A 19,642-nucleotide genomic window follows, 5' to 3' on the forward strand; every position below is an offset into this window, starting at 1 on the left:
TGTGAGTCTGGGTGCTCGGGAAGGGGAAGCGAGAGGCTGAGCAGCTCGGTATGGTGCTGCAGAGAGAACACTAGCCTCTCGTCAGAGGCTCCTGTGCCCCCACAGCCCCTGGGCTGCCCTCCTTCACAGCACTGCCCTCCCTGCATTGCTGGTGTCCCCTGCCCCCGACCATGACCTTCTCCAGCCAAAGCTGGAGCTTTGTCATCTAGCTAATCCTGGGCCCTTACATCTCATACTAAAAGTAGTTAAGTGAGTTATATAACTAAATTATGGCTCTGCTACTTTCTAGCTGTCTGACGCTAGGCAAGAAACGTACCTTCTCTGAACCTCAGTTTTCTCATCTGGAAAGCAGCAATAGTAATAGTATCTACTTAACAGAGTTGTAGTGAGGACGCAGATGAAGCAGGCAAAATGCCCAGCATGGTGCGTGGACAGAAAAGGCACTCAGTCAGTGTTAGCTATGAGTGTAACTAGGCACTCAATACAGGTCTGTGGAACTAAGCTCTTGAGCCTCCCCATCGGGGTTTTGTTTGTCTTATTCAACCTCTGTATTCTAGTGTCCAGCACAATGCTTCACACATAATTAGAGCTCAATAAAAAAGTCTAAGTATTTAATAAAATGACGGAATTAACAGGCCTGGTTTCTTTTTGTTTGTTTGTTTTTGTGAGGAAGATCAGCCCTGAGCCAACATCCGTGCCAGTCCTTCTCTTTTTGCTGAGGAAGATTGGCCCTGAGCCCATCTGCCTCTACTTTATATGGGATGCCGCCATAGCATGGCCTGACAAGTGGTGTGTCAGTGCACGCCCGGGATCCGAACCCGGGCCGCCAGCAGCGGAGCGTGCGCACTTAACTGCTACGCCATGGGGCCGGCCCCCAACAGGCCTGTTTTTGCAGCTGTGAAATGAGACGAGCGGCTTAGGAAATCTCTGAGCCCCTCTCCAGCTGAGCCAGACTAGGATTCCGGGGTAATCCCAGGAGGCCCCCACGTGGTGGGCTCCCCTTAGTGAAGGCCCTCATTGGTTCGTCCTATCCTCTCCTGTTGGCAGGCATCCTGAAAAACAGGGACCCCGACAGGGCAGATATCACCAGGTCCACCGTGGTGGCAGGTCAGGCAGAGGACGTGGGTGCCAGGTTCTGTGTGGGTCCCTGACGAGCATCCATGCAGGGCACAGAGCCCTGACACAGAGCCCAGCTTGCTGCCCGGCTGCCTGGCAAGAGGCTGGGACTCTTCCAGGCACCACCCAGAAGCTGGGGATCAAGAAAACCCCCATCATTGCCAGTCTGCTAGCCAAAAAGATACGTGGCCCCAAAGAAAATGGGAACAGCAGACAGGGGATGCCACCACCTTAATGAATAAGATGCCCATTCAGGGCAGAAGAGCTCACACATGCCAGGTCCTCTCTCCAGCCTGGGCTCCACCTGGGCTTGCTCCTCTGACCTCCCCCGACTGAGGTTCCGGCCAGCATTGCCAGTTGGGGATCCATGACGAGGCCTCACAGGTGCGGGCAGGGCAGTCTATGGGCGTGGTAGGAAAGGCCAGCAGCGTGAGTCCCTTTCCAGGTAAATGACATGTGGGATTGGAAGAGTTAGGGCAGCTGGCTGCGTCTATTTCATGCCAACTGCTTTCTCCCTGAGCCATAGAACTGGCACTGCCAAGAGGAACACGTCTATAGGGCACTGGAGTTGGAGTAACTTGGACATTTTCTTCCCCAGGTGGGCCATCAGCAGCCCTTTGCTTCTTTGGGGCAGGGAGGGAGATCTGCCATTTGGAGGATCAGAGGATGATTGGACATGCTGACCCGGCAGAAGGCTCCCGGTCCATGATGGGTAGATCCAGGTAGGAGATACCGGAAGAACCCGGGGCTGACAATATATTCTCTAAAGAGAGCAGGCTGCCCCTGGGCCAGAGTCTCCTCCATAGGAGGAGCAAAAAACCATGATGCCACATAACTTATCACAGCTGCAATCAACAAGCTCAGAGTCTGCCTTCCCCTCTAGAACCCAAGTTCCATGAGGACAGGCTGGGTGTATCTTGCTCACTGTTGCGAGCAGTGTCTGTGATGTTAGAGATCCTCACCATACTCTTGTTGGACCTGCATGTCTCCTCCGGACTTACTCCTCACGGGCCCTGGGCCCATTCCATTGGGTGAGGGGTTTGGAAGACCTCCCTGCTTCCTTCCTCCTCTTCCTGGAGCCCCCCTGTATCAGGAGGTGGCTTCTTTCCCCCTTTCTCGCACACACACAGCCTGATTGCTGGCTTGCCTCTCAGTGGAATGGTTAATAAGCCCTTGGGTGACATTAATTGCCATCAGCCATTAGGAGCCTAATGAGAATCATCTTCCTTGACGACTCCAGCACCTTCCATCCCCAGGGCCTCCAGGAGCTCAGCCAGCCCTCCCCACTGCACCTCCCTGCCCCTCTGAGCTCCAGACAGATGTAGAGGTGGGGGAGGGGCGAGAGCAGCTCTCCACAGGCCCCATTACCAAGCTGAGGCAGCAACCGCCAGCAGCCAGGGAGGAGGGAGGCTTCCAGGAATGGTCCAAGCCCATTTTCCAAAAAGCAAATGTCACTTTCCTGGATGAAAAGGAAACACATGGTCAAGAGGTCTAGGACCAATTCAGACAGACGGTGAGACTGAGCGCCCCAGCTGGCCTTGCTTTAACCTACCTCGCCCCACGCTCTCAGTCTGGTTGAGTGCAGAGGTATAGGAGGGGGTGATCCTCAAGATCCATAGATTCCCCCATAAGAGCTACGTCCACAGAATAGAAGACCCTCTCCCTTGAGAGTAGAGTGGGAGACCCGCTTCCTGGAGGTTGGGACATGATATCCAACGATGCTATAAAATCATTGTTATGGATCCAATGCCTGGCTGACAGTGGACGGTTGACCTGTCCGGTCTGATCTGGGTTGCGCTCTAATGGAACGGGCCTGACGGTGGGAAGGAACGCCACCCAGGCACCCCTTCCCCTCGTCAGCAGGTGCCTGGGTGAGTGTGCCAGAGGGGCAGTTCCCCACCCCCACCCCATGCCCCTTTAAAGGCTTGCAAAACAACCTGTAGGAAGGCACGTCCCCTTCTCTCCGCCTGCTCCCTCCTGCCCAGCAGCAGCGGACGGGTTTTCCCCCAGCTGCGCCCGGACCCATCCCCAAACGAAGCTGAGCCGGCGAGCTCCGGCGCGGCCCGAGAGGGGCTGGGCGCGGCAGCTCGGGTGATTCCCACCCAATGCCCCTGAGGGCCCCACGCAGACTCGGGGATCGGGGTAGGGTGCCCCCTACCCGCGCCTCTGGTTGAGCGGCCCTGGCGGGTAGTGTGCATCCTTTGAAAAGGGACATCGGTGGCTGCAGTGGCGTCTACCCGGGGGAAATGCAGCCGCCGCAGCCAGCCGGCCCCACTCCGGCCCCAGCGCTAGCCTGCACTGGGGAGAAAAAATAAAACACAAAACAGGGACGCGCGGAATCGCGAGGTCGGCCCTTGCCGGAGTATCATTAAGGAGCCGCGCGCGCCCCCAGGCTGGGAATGCGGAATGGACACGTGGACAGGGGAGGGGGGAGCTGGGAGAGGGGTGTCCTCCGTGGCGCGCGAGTCGTGGGCCGCGCGCTCCGGGCCCACGTGACCACGGGGAATCTGGGAGAGGAGGGGAAGGGAGCGAGCGCGCCAGGCTCGGCGCCCGCTACTGCCGGGGTGGGCGCTGAATCCCGGACGGGGGAGGAGGGCGGGCGAGCGCGAGTGTGTGTGTCTCTCTCTCGAGTCATTTACGGCGGAGCAGCCGGCGCGAGCGCCGAGGAGGCGGCGGCGGCGGCGGCGGCTGCTTCGTGCAACTGTGGCTCCCCCCACCTCCTCTTCCTTTTTGCTCCTTGATTCTTCTTCTCCCCCCACACACGTCCATGGGGAGCCGGCCTCCCTGCCGGCATCTCCTCTCCGCTCGGTCCCGTAGGCACCAGCTGCCGCCTCCTCGGCCGTGGGCTGCGCGGGTGCCGGGTGCCCTGGCCCCTGGCGTGGCGCCCGGGTCTCGCCGCCCGCAGCCCAGGCTGGCGCGGCGCTCGGCTCGCACAAACTGACTCCGAGCGAGCGAGAACCGATGCCCGGCTGCACCGAGACGGCGGGCGAGCGGGCATCCAGGGGCAGGGCGGGGGCGTCGGAGACTCTGAACCCCGGAAAAGTTCAAGGTTTGTGCAGGTCCCCCCGGGGAAGGCGAGGAGCGAGGCGTAGCAGTGCGCCCCTCTGCTGAGACAGTAAGACCTGGGAGGAGAGGGAGGCTGCCGGAGCTGCCGCGTGCTGGCGGAGCCTCTCTCCATCCTACTACGCTTACGGCTGGGAGGCTGGAGTCGGCGACCCAGGCAGGAAGGGTTAGAGTCAGGCGCATTAGCCGGCTTTCCCCTTCCCTCTCTTCTCCAAGCCCCATCTCCATGGGGCAGCCCGTTCTGGCCGCGTCACCCTCGCCCCAGCCGCGGAGCCGCTGCCCGGGCAAGCGGCGCTGAGCCGGCCTGTGGGGAGCCCGGGCTCTGGTCCAGACTGGAGAGAGCGCGCTGGAGCCGGGCAGCGAGCTCTGCGAGGGGAAGAGCCGCTGGCCACCCGCCTCAGGCATTCCGTCCCGGCGTCGCCTAGGATGGTGGCTATCCGCGTCGCCGGTCTCAGCACTGCACGGAAACTTTTCCTTCTCCAGATGGATTAAAGTTGCCTGGATTTTCTCTTTCTTTGGGAAAGAAATCATTCATTTGCACTTAACCCGGGATTTTTATGCTGGAGCTGCAGCAGGGCGCTTGGAGGAAGGAAGCCTCGCTATCCATGTGGGGTTACTACCGAAACCGGAGAAACTGGGGCTTGCGTTGGAAATCTGCACCCTTGAGCGAGTTCGGATTCGAGCTGGGCCGCGGGGCTGGGGGATCCTGCGCTTGGCTCTAGGCAGCCCCCGAGACGCCGGTGGCCACCGGGACCCGGGACCGCACGTGCGGCTCCCCCCTCGCCGCACAGATCCTGAAGGGGGCACCAGCCGGGGGAGCTGGAGGCTCCTTCCGCCCGGAGCTGCGCCCCCACCAGCTCCGAGGGTGTAGCCGGCGGAGCCTGGGACGCCCCTTCCCCTCAAAGTGTCCCCGAATTGCACTCCCTGGCCCCCCGAGCCTCAGCAGAGACAGCCTGGCGCCACGGCCACCCTGAGTTGGATGTGACCAAGCCCAGTCTGGGGACAAGTCGTCGTCGACTGTTGCCCCCTCGGCCGCCTCCCGCTCCCGCCTCGACCATGGCCCCAGGGATGTCGGGCCGCGGCGGCGCCGCCCTACTCTGCCTCTCGGCGCTGCTCGCCTACGGTAAGTGTGGCGGCGCGGACTCGGAAGTGAAGATGCGGCGGGCGCCGCTGGAGGGGGCACAGGGGAGACTGGAGAAAGGCGAACCCCCACCCCCTGCACTCGCAGCCGCCGCTCCCAGCTGGGCATCTCGGGCTGCAGCTCGAGTTACCTCCAGCCCCCAAGCCCTTTGGCGGGAGCGGAGGCTGCGAGCCCCGCCCCGGGGACCGAGCCCGGCCCAGGAAGGGGCGGGGGGCACAGGGGGGTCCCTCCAGGCTTCTCCTGCTTAGAAAGAAGGGTCCAAACCCGAACGTCTGGGGGCGTGTCCGCCCACGGAAATCTACAGGGATCTGAGGGATCCTCCAGATCGCGTCCAGGCCGCCGCTCCTGCCACTCCCTCCCCCGCAGCCGGCGGGGCTGGGGGCTTTGGGGTCTGCGGGGATCGTGGCTTCCTCCGCCGCTGGCGCGCAGGCCGGTGCGGGGCCGTGCCGCCCGCTGCCACGCTTCCTGCGGCGGCCCTCGAGAAGGGAAGTGGACTGACAGGGCCCGGGGAGCCGCGGCGGCTCGCCCGCCCGCCGTCCTGTGAGCTGCATCTAAATGGCCGGCTTAGCCGAGCCCGGAGAGCGGGGGTCTGGGAAGCGGGCGCAGGCCGGGGCGGCGGGCGGCGCGCGGAAGGAGCGGGCTCTGCGCTCGCGCGTTCTGCAATCTGTTGCGTCTGCTCCCCAGGCTCGCCTGGGGCTCCGAGGTAAAGGAGGTGGGAGAGGGAGGGGCCAGGGTTGGCGCGCTTCGCCAGTGGGACACCAGGGATACGCGTGGGGGACAGAGGGTCTCTGAACAACCCCCAGGAGTGGGAACTCAGATCCGACGGGAGGAGGCTGCAGCGGGCCTTCCGCAAGCTGGAGGCGCTCCAGGAGGCGAGGGCGCTGACCGAGGGGGAATGGAGAGAGCTGGTGGGGAAGGAGAATGGAGAAGAGAGTCCTTCTGCCCCTCCCAGCATGAAACCAGCCGACCCGGGACGCATTTCTCCAACCAGCAAGGGGGTGAGGGGGCACTTGAGCCCCACGCTGAGGGATGAGCCTGGACAGGTTGGAGAGGCAGTGGGCTCTCCGCGTTGGTGGAGGACCCTCGATGTGTCGTGCTCAGCTTTTGCCCACATCTAACCAGTTCTCAGGAACCTGCCAGGGCTCCGTGAGCGCGCCCAAGGTCTCTAACCAGCGGCCTCTCTCGCCTTGACCAAGACGCATTCTCAAGGTTGAAAGAATAATGAAAGGAACTGGCTCTGGGAGTCCAGGGTCCTGAGGCCAGGAGGGGTTGGGGAACAGGCTGACCTCCCCCTAGGGATGGATTGGTTCTTCCCTGCTGGAGAGTGACTACAGGGGGAAGGGGGCCTGTTTTGTGTTCAGTTCACCAGACTCAGCCAACCTCAGTTCTTTATCAGGAAAATGGGCAGGGCAGCGTTGGGGGTGGGGGGTGGGCACGGGGAACGCAGCTGGGAACCAGAAATCTCGGCTCCGTGTGTAAGACTGAGGGCGGCCAGGGGCTGGGGAGGTGGGCTCTGCATATCTGGCACTGGAGTGGCGGCGCAGTGCTGGTGACCCAGTCCTGGTGAACAGGGAGTTTGGGCGCCCAGCAGGAGGAAGGCGAGCTCAGACCTGGGTCTAGGTGTGGTTCTGCCCCCAGCCTGCATCCTGCTGCCAGAGTTCCCTTCCCACGGCTCAGCCATGGCCCCAGCTCTGGGCAGCTCAGATGCTCTGGCTCCCACTGCCTGCCTTCCTGACACCTCAGCCTGGTATTCAAGATCCTCTCTCCCTGTCGCCTGCCAGAATCCTGCCTGCTTCCTAAGGCCCAGCTCCAGGTGGGCCTTGCTGTCCTGGCACCGCTTCTCTCAGAGTCTTAGCAACCTGCCTCCTCTTCTCCTTAGATGTCAGTCTTCTCTGTGCCCTGTTAGTCCTGGAGACGGGGAGGCAGAACCCTGGGCTGGAGACGGGGAGGCAGAACCCTGGGCTTATTCTTCTCTGTCCCTCCACACAGCCAGGGCTTAGCACAGTGCCCGCCACAGGCAGGGCACAGGGTTGGTGGTGATCCGAAAGAAGCTATGTGAGGAGGTGGGGTGACGGTCCCCCACAGAGCAGGCATTTCTGCCTCCTGATTGTCTATCTAGTTCCCTTTCCAAGCTTCTTCCCTGTGTCACCATCCCATGCCTCAGTCTCCCCTTCCTCAGGGTAGGGTGCCAGTAGGTGCTCGCAGCTTGGGGACCCTCCAGATGGATAAGGCCAGAATCACAGAAGTTTCTCCCCCAAAAACCTGTCTCCCCTAGGCCTTTCCCCTTCAGGGCTGCCTAACACCCCCCCACCCACCCACACCGTCCCTCTCTCAGGAAATGGGTACATGGGTTTAGCCTCACTTCAGGCCAACTCTTGGTTGAGATTTCTGGTCTCTTTGAAGATGCTGTGGTGGGGGAGCATTTGCTCATTTCTTGTGCCTGGCAGGCTACTGAGGCCGCAGGGTTCTGACCTCACAGCCAGACTGGGAGCCGAATAGCCTGGGTTTCTGTCTGACTCTGGCGCCGTCGGGGAGGGTGACCTTGGGCTGCCTCCCTCGTATTCCCCGTCTTCCATAAGCATCGTGGCCTCTGGCCCATCCCTCCCCTTCTCACTTTCTGCCAGGACTGCTGGGCAGATACCTTGACTGAACGGAGCCCCACTACCTTGCAGAGCCCAGCTCAGCCTGTGGGGTGGTCTCCCGTTCTCCTGCACTGCTCCTGGTCTCAAGTCTTCTGCCAGAGAACATCTGTGAAGGCCATTCTCCTGCCTCTAGTCTTTGGGGAAGCTTTCTGCTCCATTTTTAGTTTAAACAGGAGTTTAGCGGGGCAGGGTGGTGGTTAAATCTGTTGGAGAGCTGATTATGCCAGCCCCCTACTCAGTAGCTTTCCCTGGTTCCCCATTGCCTATAGGATCAAGGATACACTCTTTGCCCCCCTGGCATCCAAGGCCCTTTATGATCTTGTCTCAATCTGCATTTTCACTTCTGTGATACTGCCATCCCTCCATCCTCCATGCACCTTATGAGGTATCGCTCTTCTCACCTTCCTGCCTTTCTTCTTCTGCACCCACCAGCCTTCCATCTGGAATACCCTGCCTCCAGAATCCTTACCTAGCCTTCAAAGCCCAGCTCAAACATCACCTCTTCCAGGGAGTCAGCCTAGATTACCCCTTGGTTTATCAGCAGCCCCCACCCCACCAACAGAAGGCATTGATCTCTTTCTGGTGCTGCCTTTCCAGCACTCCTCACGGGCTGCAGTGTCTCTGTGTGAAGGATGTATGTGGGCATACTTACATGTGCACCCCTCCTGATCCCCACAGACTTGTATTTAGGGCTGGAGCCATAGTTTCTTCGTTTTTGCTCCACTCTCTAGTGCTTGACTCAGAGTAGGTGCTCAGAGGAAATGAAAGGGGTGGGAAGACAACTCTATATTGGGGCGCCTCCCAGTGTCAACTGAAAAGGGAAGTCTGGGGTGTGAGGCAGAAGAGGGGAAGGAGAGGAGACAGGTAGAGACACCAGGAAGAGAGCAAGGGGACGGGGCAGGGCTGTGCACGCCCCTTGAGTGGCACATCCGGGATCCATGTGTCTGGGTGATGTGTCATAACAGTCCCACAGGATATGAATGTAGTGTCCCATGGCGCTCTGAATACGTGACCTCAGATGCATATGTCCTCACCTATGGGGCCCCCAACCCAGCAACCTGGAGTTTCTCCTCTGGGTTGTGTTCACGATTCTCCCTACCCCTTGATCACCCAAGCTCTGGACTCCTTCAGACGTGCAGGAGGGAGGCCGCAGGAAGACGGGGTCAGCCCGGGAGGCCCCTCACCGCTGGGAGTGAGCGATGATGCTTGCCCCCACACACGCCCATCTTCTTCTTGGCCACATGGAGCCCTGTGCCACAACATAGCCTTGTTAGTGTTTAAGGCCAGTAGGTGGGGATGTGTTATAAACTTGGTGGCAGAAAATGAGCTTTATTGGAATCCATTCTGAGGATGGCTCAGTGCTTGGCTGCAAGAGGTGAGGCCACTGTGGAACACCAGGGTGGGCTCCGGGCATCTCCCAGGCCCTCGCTGAGGACCTGCCTGGAACTGAGAGACCCCAGGTCTAATATGGTAGTGCATGCTCGTGATGCTGCAGAAATTGAAACCCTTAGCGGCACCGACTCCGACCCCCAGGGTCTGACCCCCGACCTGGGGCAGGGGGCGTGTGCTGGGGGAGGGTCTCGCTTTGTTGCCCTACACATGATGATGTCCATCCACAACAATGAAAGAGCATAGAACCACCAAATCCAACCCTCCCGTGGATGTGGAAATGGACCCTCCAGAGGGGAAGGGCCTGGCCAAGGTCACCCTGCCCATTCGTTCTGGAACCGGGACTAGCCCCAGAGCCCAAAGGAGATTCGTGAATTGGCGGTCTGCTCTGGGCCCCTCGGCGGAGATTCCGCCCTCTCTGTTATACTCTCTCTCTCTGGCTTCTTCCAAAGATGTGCTTCTGGCCTCAGCTAGTCTCAGGTCCCAAGCGGTCAAGGTAATCGGTCACCAGTGGCGTTAATAAACCTTGCCAAGCACTACAGAGGGCTCGTGGAGGGGTTCAAACCCGAATCTTCACTCCTTCTCATGAGCTTGAAGTCGAGTTGGGGAGATGAGAGAAAGGCCCAGACTCTGAAATGCAAGGCAGTTTGAAATCAGAGTCCCCAGGACACAGCACGTGTGGGTTCAAATCCCGACTTTGTCATTAGCTTGCTGCATAGCCACAGGAAGGTGATCTCCGTCTGAGTCTTGTTTTCCTCCTCTGCTGAGAGAGGGGACGATGACCGATGCCCGCCGCGCCCCCTCCCAACCCCCCTGTTCTGCCATGGAGATGGTCCTGTTACCTCCCTCAGGTCTCTCCGCCGCGCCCTCCGCCCCCCCCCGCCGCCTCCCTCCTCGGAGGCCTGCAGCAGATGCTAACGAGTGGATGCGATTCTCCCTTCCCGCTCCCTCCCTGGGGTCTTCCTGACTTCCTCCTCACCAGTGCTCGGCGCAGAATTTTAATAAGAGATTAATGAACCAGTTGCGGGGTTGTTTTGTTTTGTTTTTTTTTTTGAAAATAAATTTCTTTTTCTCTTTTTCTGCTCTGTCTTTTTAAATGAAAAGTGGGCCTCCTTATCATCAATTCCGCTGGCTGTGCCATGCTCCAACGGTCCCCAAGGATGGGGCAGGGTGTCGGGGAGCGCCAACACTCTGCTAGCTACTGCATCGGTCTGTGGAGGACCAGCGGACTGCCGGGGGAGGGAGGCACTGGGACAGGTGAGGCCTGTGGGGCCACAGAGAGGGGACAAGCCGCCCTTGGGGACACAAGCTGAGAGTCTGGAAGTCATTATCTTTTCTCTATCTTGTTTGCCCCTTTTAGCTCCTCTTTCTTCCCCCCACCCGCCCACTCACACACCTCCACCCCAGGCCCTGCTGGCGGGCAGACAACCCAGCGGGGTGAAGTGGAAAATGGAAGCAATTACCTGGATTATTCAATGCTTGTTGCACGAATGAATGAATGCAGGAATGAATAATTCAGTGCAAAAAAGGGTAGAAAAGGTAATGGGAGAAAATCCTCTTTTGTCTAAATGATCGAGGTAATTATCTGCCTCTGTAAAGTTCTGCTTTTTATCAAACTCAAATCCTTCCTGCTGCATTCTCACCCACACCTTTTTGGCCTATGCGGATGGACAACTGGTTTTTCTCTTCTCTTGAATGACTTCCGGTTCAGTTCAAACTGGTGGCAGAGGGCAGGATGTGTGCTCGCTGGCAGAATTTCTCAGCTTATCTCTGTTTCCTGGGCCCGTCTCTCAGGAGCCTCAGAGCTGGCAGAGTGATGTGCCCAGGGTCAACTGGATAAATGGATGACACTCAAAATGGTCCAGGTTCTCAGTGGCATCTCCATCCAAGAATCCATGTCTGAACAACATCAGACCCTACAGGGCAGGCCCCTGGCCCTAAGAGAGGACAGGCAGCGAGGACACCCTTGACCCTGACCCCTCCCCAGGGGCATGGCTCCAGAGGTAGCCAAACCGTAAACAGAATCAGCTACCATCACACTGAGGGACAACCTCTCTGCTTTTCTGAGGGAGAGAAGAGGAGGAAGGGAAATGGGTCCTGCTCTTGGGGAGTGCCCAGGATGACAAGGGAGACACAGTCTCGTCTTCAGAGAGGCCCCCATCTGACGAGGGAGGCGCAGCCCCAGCCTCAGAGATGGCCTTTGTCCCCTTGCACAGTGAGGGTCTGATGGTGAGAGACGAGATGACCACTCTGCCCAGAAGTTGTAGGACCCTACTTTGCAGGCCTTCCCCCTACACTGCCCCCAGCCCCTAGGGCTGTAGGGAGCCTGGCTCTGAGCCAAAAGCCAGCGTATTTTTGGTGGCCTGGTACAGATGATGCAGCAGACTTGTCACGGCAGGAGAGCATGTCCGTGGGAGCTGGCCGAGCAGGCGCCCACTCGCCCGCATACGCATTCAGTCATGGGCACACCCTGGTAACACCGAGAGTTCTAGCAGCTCTTTGGAGCTCAGAGCCGTGACCTCGTTTGAGTCTCAGCAGCCGCCCACTGAAGGCACAATTGGGGTCCCATTTTACAGAGAGCAAAGCTGAGGCTCAACAGATTCCTGGCCACACCAGTTCTGGGGTCGGGTTTTCTGATCCTGCCTGTGGAGGTCTTCTTGCCATACCTCTCTGTCTCACGCATATGGGGAATGAGCACAGACACGGACTGACAGACACACGGGCCCATCCACCTGAGCAAGGCCCACCCCAGCTGACCCCGCTGATCTCTCCTGTCTCGTCTTCAGCTCCTCTCCCCCTTGCTCTCCAGGCTTCTTCCAGTCCCTTGAATGAGTCACATTCTTTTCTGTGTCAGAGTCTCTGGACATACTGTTCCCTCTTACCAGAACACTCTTCCACCCCTGTCTCCTACTCAGCCTTCAGACTGGAGTGTATCCACACTTCCTCCTGGAAGCCCGCCCTGATTCTCAGATGAACTACTATTTAGTTTAGACCTGGAAGGGGTGTGACCTCTTCCTGCCCTGTGTTCTGGGTCTCCTGGGATGTCTGGAATAAAGGAGGCATCTCATGGTTTGTCAGATGAGTCGATGAGTGAACACTTGTGCGCACACTTGTCCCTGTGGACACCTTCCCTGTCACTCAACAAGTATACAGTCAGTGCTTACTATGGGCCAGGCACTGTTCTAGGCACTGGTCATAATCCGTGAACACAACAGAAACCCCTGCACTCCTGGAGCCTATACTCCTGTGGGGGCAGGGGGAGGCAGACAGTAAATAATAAATCTGTTAAATAAGTAAATTATATAGTATGTTAGAAGGCAACAAGTGCTAAGGAAAATAAGAAGAAAGTAGGGTAAGAGGAATTGGGAGTTCCAGTGTTGTGTGTGTGTGTTGGGGGGCGTTGTGCAGTATTAAAACGAATGCTCATTTGAGAAAGTGTCATTAAGCAACTTGAAGGAGGTGAGGGAGGAAGCTAAGTGAATATGTGAATATTGCAGAGGGACCTGCCCTAGGGCAGGAGTGGGCCTGACCGGTCAAGGTACAGCACGGAGGCCGGAGGGGCGGGAACACAGTGAAGGATGGGGTGGGGGAGGAGACGGGGTGGGAGGGGGAGGCCCCAGGAAGAACATTGACTAGTAGGCTGAGTGAAACGGGGAGCCATAGCGGGGTTTGGAGCAGGAGTGGGCCGCGCTGGCCCGCAGCTGCAGGCTTGCAGAGCTCCACAACCTGCTGGGATGGGGACGGGACCCCACTGCCGCGGGGAGGGACCACTGTCTGCTGTCTTTCAGCTCTTGCCCCTCACAGTGCTGGCTGTGGCTGCCTTTCCTGCCACCCCATTAGGGTGTGCAGGGGGCAGACTGAAGCAGAGACCACCCAAGGACTGGCAAGGCTGGTTTCCAGACCTGCCCGGCCCGACTGGCTGTGTGGCCGCCCCCTCTCCTCTGTGGGCCTGGCCTCCTGTCTGCAAAATGGGGCCGCGGCACCAGGTGCTCCCACAGCCTCTTCTTGCTCAGACCCCCACCTCGCCTCCGCGATGGAGGCCAGAGGCCCGTGTCCTCATCTCCACCGGGCATTTGGGACGCTAAGCAATCTTCAGTTCCTTTCGCAGATTCCGATTTTCTAGCTAATCATCTGCCTTTACAGAAAACTCGCTCCGGGGTGTGGGGGTTACATGCGCTTGTTTGGACAGGGGTCTTACAGCGCTCTGCTCTGGGGGTGTGACAGCCAGGATGTTTGCAGGCTCTGTGTGCAGGGGATGCAGGCCCGACTTCCCCGGGTCCCCGAGTGCCCCCAGTGACTCCGGATTACCCGTGCTTTGACCCCTCTGCTTGTCCCTGTTGTAGGTCTGCGAGTGCTCAGTTGGTGGCACTCCTGCCACTGCCAGCCTCCTGCCTCCACATGACCACTGCAGCCCACGCCTCTTAGCCAAGGAGGTGACCTGCCCCGGGGCGACCCACGCTCTCCCCTGCCCTGTCCCTCCTGGGGAGAGACAGGCGTATGGGGCTTTTGTCCAACAGGAAGGAACTCTTGGATTGGAAATAGGAAAAACTGCCATTTTCCCAGCTGCCAACACAGCAAAGAAACGATCTCAATTTTCTGTGGCTGTTCTCGGCAGGAGAAAAACTGCCGGCCGCCAGCCCCGCGCATGAGAGGTCTGGAGTGCTGGGGAAAGGAGGCGAGGCGGGCGCAGGGGAGGTGGGGGGATGAGAAGCGGGGGACTGGTGTAGTGCAGAGGGCTGGGCTCCCCACTCGGGCACTGCAGCCCTCCTGCCTGGGAAGCCCTCCCCACCCCAGCCCCACTCAGCACACACCTGTGTCTGAGCAGCTATGGGACTATCTAGTTATCTTAATAGTCACTTGTATTAACTGAGCAGCTACTGTGTGGCACGCCCTGTGCTGGGCACCAGGCGTCACTCCCGTGGAGCCAGCGGGAGACTCTGTTCTGTTTCGGCGTGGTCCTGATGCTCACAGCCCTCCTCCACCCTCACCCTTTCCCTGCACTTGTCTCTAAAACCAAACTGCCTGGCTTCATCATTTCCTGTGTGATCTGGGGCAAGTTACTTAACCACTCTGTGTCTCAGTGTCCTCATCTGCAAATGATTATAAAGGTACCCAACTTCTAGGGCGGTTGTGATGAGTAAATGAGTCATTATTCCATGTCAAATATTTAGAATAGTGCTGGCACGTGCTCAGTGTCCACAAATGACAGTGGTCATTATTATTGTTATTAATATTGTTAGTACCTGCCAGGCACTGAGTTAAGTGTAAAGATGAAGAAAATACAGTGTCTGTCCCAAGAGGAGCTTCTAAGGTGGTGTGCTGGGGAGATGGGCTGTGTCTGCACCGATTGTGATGGAATGTGGTCATAGACGTGTTGGAAGGGCTACTGTGGTGGAGGGAGAAGTCCTATACCTGTTGGAGGGATCGGGGGAGGCTTCATGGAGGAGGTGTCACTTCAGGAGGCCTTAACCAGCTTCGAGAATTCTGCCTCTAAAGTCTCATCAGTCAGCATCTACTGTGTGGCTGATACCCTGGGGAAGACAGAAACTCAGGGCAAGAAGCGTCGCTGGCCTCCCAGCTCTGAGTCCAGTATGGGGAGAGCCAAGGCTGCCTGTGTACCAGGATAGTGGGCTATGTGCAGGGTACATGGTTGAAATTCTTTACCTGGATGATCTCCTAAGACCTCTCAGAACTTTGACCCTATGTTCCATGCAGCGCTGGGGAGCTGTTGAGTGTTATAGAGTGAGGGAGTGACAGGATCGAGACAGGGTTCTCAGAAGGACTTGCTTGGGGACCATTTGTAGGTTGGAGCAGTGTTGAAGGAAGCTGTGGCAGCAGCTGATCCGAGGGCTCTTGGGATAGGAAATGACCACTAGAAGTCATCAGAGGTCCCACCACATGGCAGAGAGCCCACTCTTGGGACCAGGGGGACAGATGGGAGTGCTGGCTCTGCCTCTTCCCAGCGGCCTGACTTCTCTTTTCTGCTCCTTGGTTTTGCCTCTGAAAGACTGAATGAGAGGCACAGAGCCTGCAGCAGACAGCGCAGGGTTTGAAGCCATCTTTCTTGTTTCAGCAGCTAAGGCCCAGAGAGCGAAAGGGACTTGCCTGTGGCTCACAGCTGACTGACGCCCCGGGGGTACAGGAGTGTCTACTTGCTTCTCCAGTCGGCACTCCTGGGGAACGTGGCCGAGTAGAAGAACCGAGGGAGACAAGATCTCCCTCGCTATTTTTAATAGAGGCCCAGCCTCCCTCCTCGCTCCTCACCACTGAGGGGTCAGATCTGCTCAGGAATCACTGTCAGCCTTTGGGCTCCAAGAAAGCCTCAGAAGAACCACTCGTGTCACAGAATGGTGGTGGGTTTTGGGGTCTCGCAAATGTCGGTTCGAATCCCAGTCGGGTGACAGTGTGGCTGGGTGACCTGGGAGCACCTGCCTGCCTTGTCGCCTGAGCCTCAGCTTTCCCGTCTGCAGAATGGGAGTAGTAGCATCATCTCTTGGGCCGGGCTGCCCCCAGGACAAGATACCACAGCGTGTGTAGAAGTGCCAGCACCAAGGCTGAGAGCCTGCTGGAGGGCTCGTAGACGGGTGGGTTCCGTTTGTTTCCCTCTGTTCTCTCCCGGAGCCAGGCCTCGCTGCTGGGAAGCACGTCGAAGACCATGCCAAGGACTTCCCGGAGAGCTGCTTTGTAGTAGTGGGGCTGTTTTGTTTTGTTTTGTTTGGGGTCTTATTTTTCTGACCCTTGATGCCTCCTAGCAACATGCTTCTTATTTTAAAAACTGCAGTGGCCAGCTGCCGGCCCCTCTCCCTCGCTCCCTTCCTCCCTCCTTCCTTTCCCAGGGGAGCAGCCACAGCATCACCCCCCACCGTTCCTGGTGCCTCTCCTGCCCGGGGTGGAGGAGGCCTTCCTGGGTGCCACAGCTGGCTACACTGCAATGCCAGGGTGGTACCCGGCCGGCGAGGCCAGGGCTTCCTAAGATTTGCATCTCCTCCACGGCAGCCCCAGGGTGGGCATAAGGGCTGCTTGTACACCGACAAGGCAGGCAGCCCTGCCTCCCCAGGCAGCCAGAGCCTTTGCCAGAATCAGGTCTAGGGTTTTGGGGAGTTTCTGACACGGAGCCGGAGCCGGGTGTCCCTGAAACACTTGCTCTGATGCATCCTGCAGCCTGAAGGCTCGAGGAGACCATGGTCCCACAGCTAACTCCTCTCACTCTTCATTCTCAGATTCCTCATCTGCAAACAGTAGGAAGGAAAGCAGACCCATCCCCTGGGGGTGTTGGGGGCGGGGTATCTGAGGTGATGCCCCCTGCCGGCAGGGTCAGAACTCAGGCCCTGGTCACTGTACCATTTATTATTCATCGGGAGCCCTTAGGAGTCACCACAAACAACCCGATCCACCCCAAGGGCCCCTCAGCTCCCCAGCCTCCCACCTCATTCCTCCTCTCCCGCAGGTGTTCTGTGCTGCATTGTCGGTCTCTCGGCTGACTGCGCGGCCTCGGACAAATCCTTTCCTCCCGCTGGAGTTGAGTTTCCTGTCTTTGAGATCAGGGTGGCTGAGCTGGGTCAGTGCTGTCCAGTGGAAATATACCATGAGCCACATGTGTTATTTAATTTTTTTTTTTAGTTATCACGTAAGAAAAAATAAAAAGAAACAAGTGAAATGAATTTTAATAATATATTTTAATCAATATATCCAAAAGATCATTTCAACATGTAAGTGGTATAAAAATTATTAATGAGATATTTCACAGTCTTTTTTAAATTTTGTATTAAATCTTTGAAATCCCCTATGCATTTTACGCTTACAGCAGCACATCTCGATTCCAGTTGCTACACAGCCACGTGCGGCGAGTGGCTGCCATCCTGGACAGCCCAGGGCTGGGTGCTCCCGTACCGAACTCTCCCTCAGAGCTACGTCTAGGGCCCTGGAGTCAGTGCTCTGGGGCCTGGGGAACTGGGCCACTGTCCTCTCTGCTGCCCTTGGAGGTTCCCCGCCCGGCATGGAGACTGCTTAGCTCCTCCCCAGCCCTGGCGTGGTTCATGCTGGCCATGGTGACTCCATTCATGGAGCTCCCAGAGGCCACTTTCCTTCCCCTTCTGCCGGGAGATCCTGGAAACATGGGGCAGATAAGTCACTCTCCTGCTCAGAACCCTCCGCCGCATGGAGAGCCAGCGCCAGAGTCCTCACCGTGGCTGACGAGGCTGGCATGATCTGTCCTCTTCCAGACAATGCCTCTGTGACCGTATCTTCCTTCCCACCTGCTCGTCTCCAGCCAGTGTCCTCCTCGCTATCCTCACACATGCCAGGCACTGAGCCTCGGGGACTTGACTCTTGCTGCCCCTCTGCCTGGCCTTTTCCCCCAAATAAGCATCACTCATCCCCTTACCTCCTTCAGGCCTCCACTCAAATGCATCTTACCCGAGTGGCCCTCCCTGGCCGCCCCCATCCAGAATAGCCTGCCCACCCTCACTCCGTCCCCCCGCCCAGCTCCGCCTCCCTCCCCCTGACATACTGTGTAGTTATGTGTCTGCTTGTCATAGACTGACACCCCCTGCCCCCAGTAGAATGGGAGCCCCTGAGAGTGGGGGCCACATTTCTTTGTTCACTGCTGGCTTTCCAACACGTGACTGGTGCCTGGCACAGAGGTGATGCTCAATACAGATTTGTGGAATGAATGAGTCAGAAGGTTGCTCCTGCCCATCCTCTCGTCCTTTCCACCCGGGGAGCCACTAGGAAGAGAGATCTGGGAGCTAAACGGGTGACGGACCAGAGGGGGGACACTTATTCCTTCATTCACTCATTCATTCATTCATTCATACAATCATCCACCATATCCTGGCTTTGTGGTCTTGGGAAAATTACTTCACTGCTCTGTGGCTCAGTTTTCATTCCTATAAAAGGGGATAATAAGAGTTCCTTCTTTATAGGGCTGTGGTAATGAATAAACGAATTAATACATGTAATGAGCTTGGGCGGTACCTGGCTTGTAGTAAGTGCTCCATAAAAGGTGGCTGTAGTTTTATTCACGCCTGCCCCACGCCAAGCACGGTGACAAACACTGGTCACACAGCAGGGAGGAGATGGTTATGGGCTAATGTGGGGCAAGGATGCAGACAATTCCAGTGCAGTGTAATCAATGCCAGGGTGGCAGAGGTACAAATGACTGGCCTCCCCTGGACTTTGGAGAGGGGCAAGTGTAGCTTCCTGTTGTTTTGCAGCAGCCACTGCCAAAATCTATATGCACCGCTAAGTTGAGTGCCAGCAGCATTGTGGGGTGACCATTTTGTCCAGAGCCCCGCCCACCCAGCTACCGCAGGGTGCTAGAAAGAGCACAGCCCCGCAGTTAGGGAAGCTGGGCTCTGCCACCAGCGTGGGGGGAGTCACTTCTGTTCCCTGAGCCTCAGTCGTCATATCTGTAAATGGGCTAGTAACAAACAGCACCTACTTCTTAGATGATGGGGATGGAATGAGCTCATGGACGTAAAGCACCCAGCATTGCCTGGATGCTTGATAGACAGGAGAGACTGTGATTGCTATCACTATTGAAGTGCTGCCCCAGGGAAGGGGGACAGGTGTGATCTCCTGAAGGGGCCCTGCATGCGGCCGGCACTCCCTCAGTGCTTGTTGAGTGCTCTGGAAGCTGATTTGCACTCTGACATCCTCTCTGGACTGTGGCACAGAGGGGCCACTCAGTGAGCTGAGACACTTAAAGTCCAAGAAACTTGAGTCAAGGGAGCTCGATGGGCGCTGCGGGCCCCTCTCATCCTCAACATCCCTATTTGAAAGATGAGAAGACTGAGGTCCAGAGAGGAGAAAGAGCTCAGCCTAGGTCACACAGCAGTCAGGCATGGCAAAGCCAGGCCTGAGACCCGGGTCCCTGCCCCACAGGCCACTGGGCTTGTTGTTGTGTCTTCAGAGGTTTTGCGTGCAGGTGTTGGAGGTGTGGGGGGATGTGGGGGTGGGCAGCATGGCCAACAATCACTGGAGAAAGCTGGTTGGTCACAGATCAGGGTGCCCCCCCCCACCTCTGGCTTCCCCAGGGGCTGTATCTCGGGGATGCGCCTCGGCAGACATGATGTTTACTCAGAGTAACCAGATTCCATCTCCGGTAATCACATCACAGACAGCAGGAAATGTGAACTGTGGGGAAGGCTTTGCTAAATGTGCCACTGGTTTTATTTTCCCTCCATTTCCCTCCCCGGGCCCCCTCCTCCTCTCCCTCCCACATGACACACGTGCACACACACACACACACAAACACACACAGGACCTGCATTCCCCAGGCATGTGGTTC

General features: G+C 57.7%; 1 protein-coding gene across 1 annotated transcript in view; it reads left to right on the forward strand.

Annotated features, from left to right (window-relative positions):
* Window positions 1-5,235: 5,235 nt before the first annotated feature.
* The window catches only part of TMEM132E (transmembrane protein 132E), a 53,596-nt gene continuing 39,189 nt past the window's right edge, over window positions 5,236-19,642 (forward strand). Inside the window, exons 1-4 of the mRNA XM_014796358.2 lie at window positions 5,236-5,302; window positions 5,687-5,860; window positions 6,083-6,318; window positions 13,695-13,784. Of these exons, the coding sequence (XP_014651844.1) occupies window positions 5,236-5,302; window positions 5,687-5,860; window positions 6,083-6,318; window positions 13,695-13,784 (567 nt within the window). The remainder of the gene's footprint in view (window positions 5,303-5,686; window positions 5,861-6,082; window positions 6,319-13,694; window positions 13,785-19,642) is intronic.

The sequence above is a fragment of the Ceratotherium simum genome, chromosome 16, assembly GCF_057802395.1.
Source record: "Ceratotherium simum simum isolate JZ-2026a chromosome 16, ASM5780239v1, whole genome shotgun sequence".
In the NCBI taxonomy this organism is placed as follows: domain Eukaryota; kingdom Metazoa; phylum Chordata; class Mammalia; order Perissodactyla; family Rhinocerotidae; genus Ceratotherium; species Ceratotherium simum.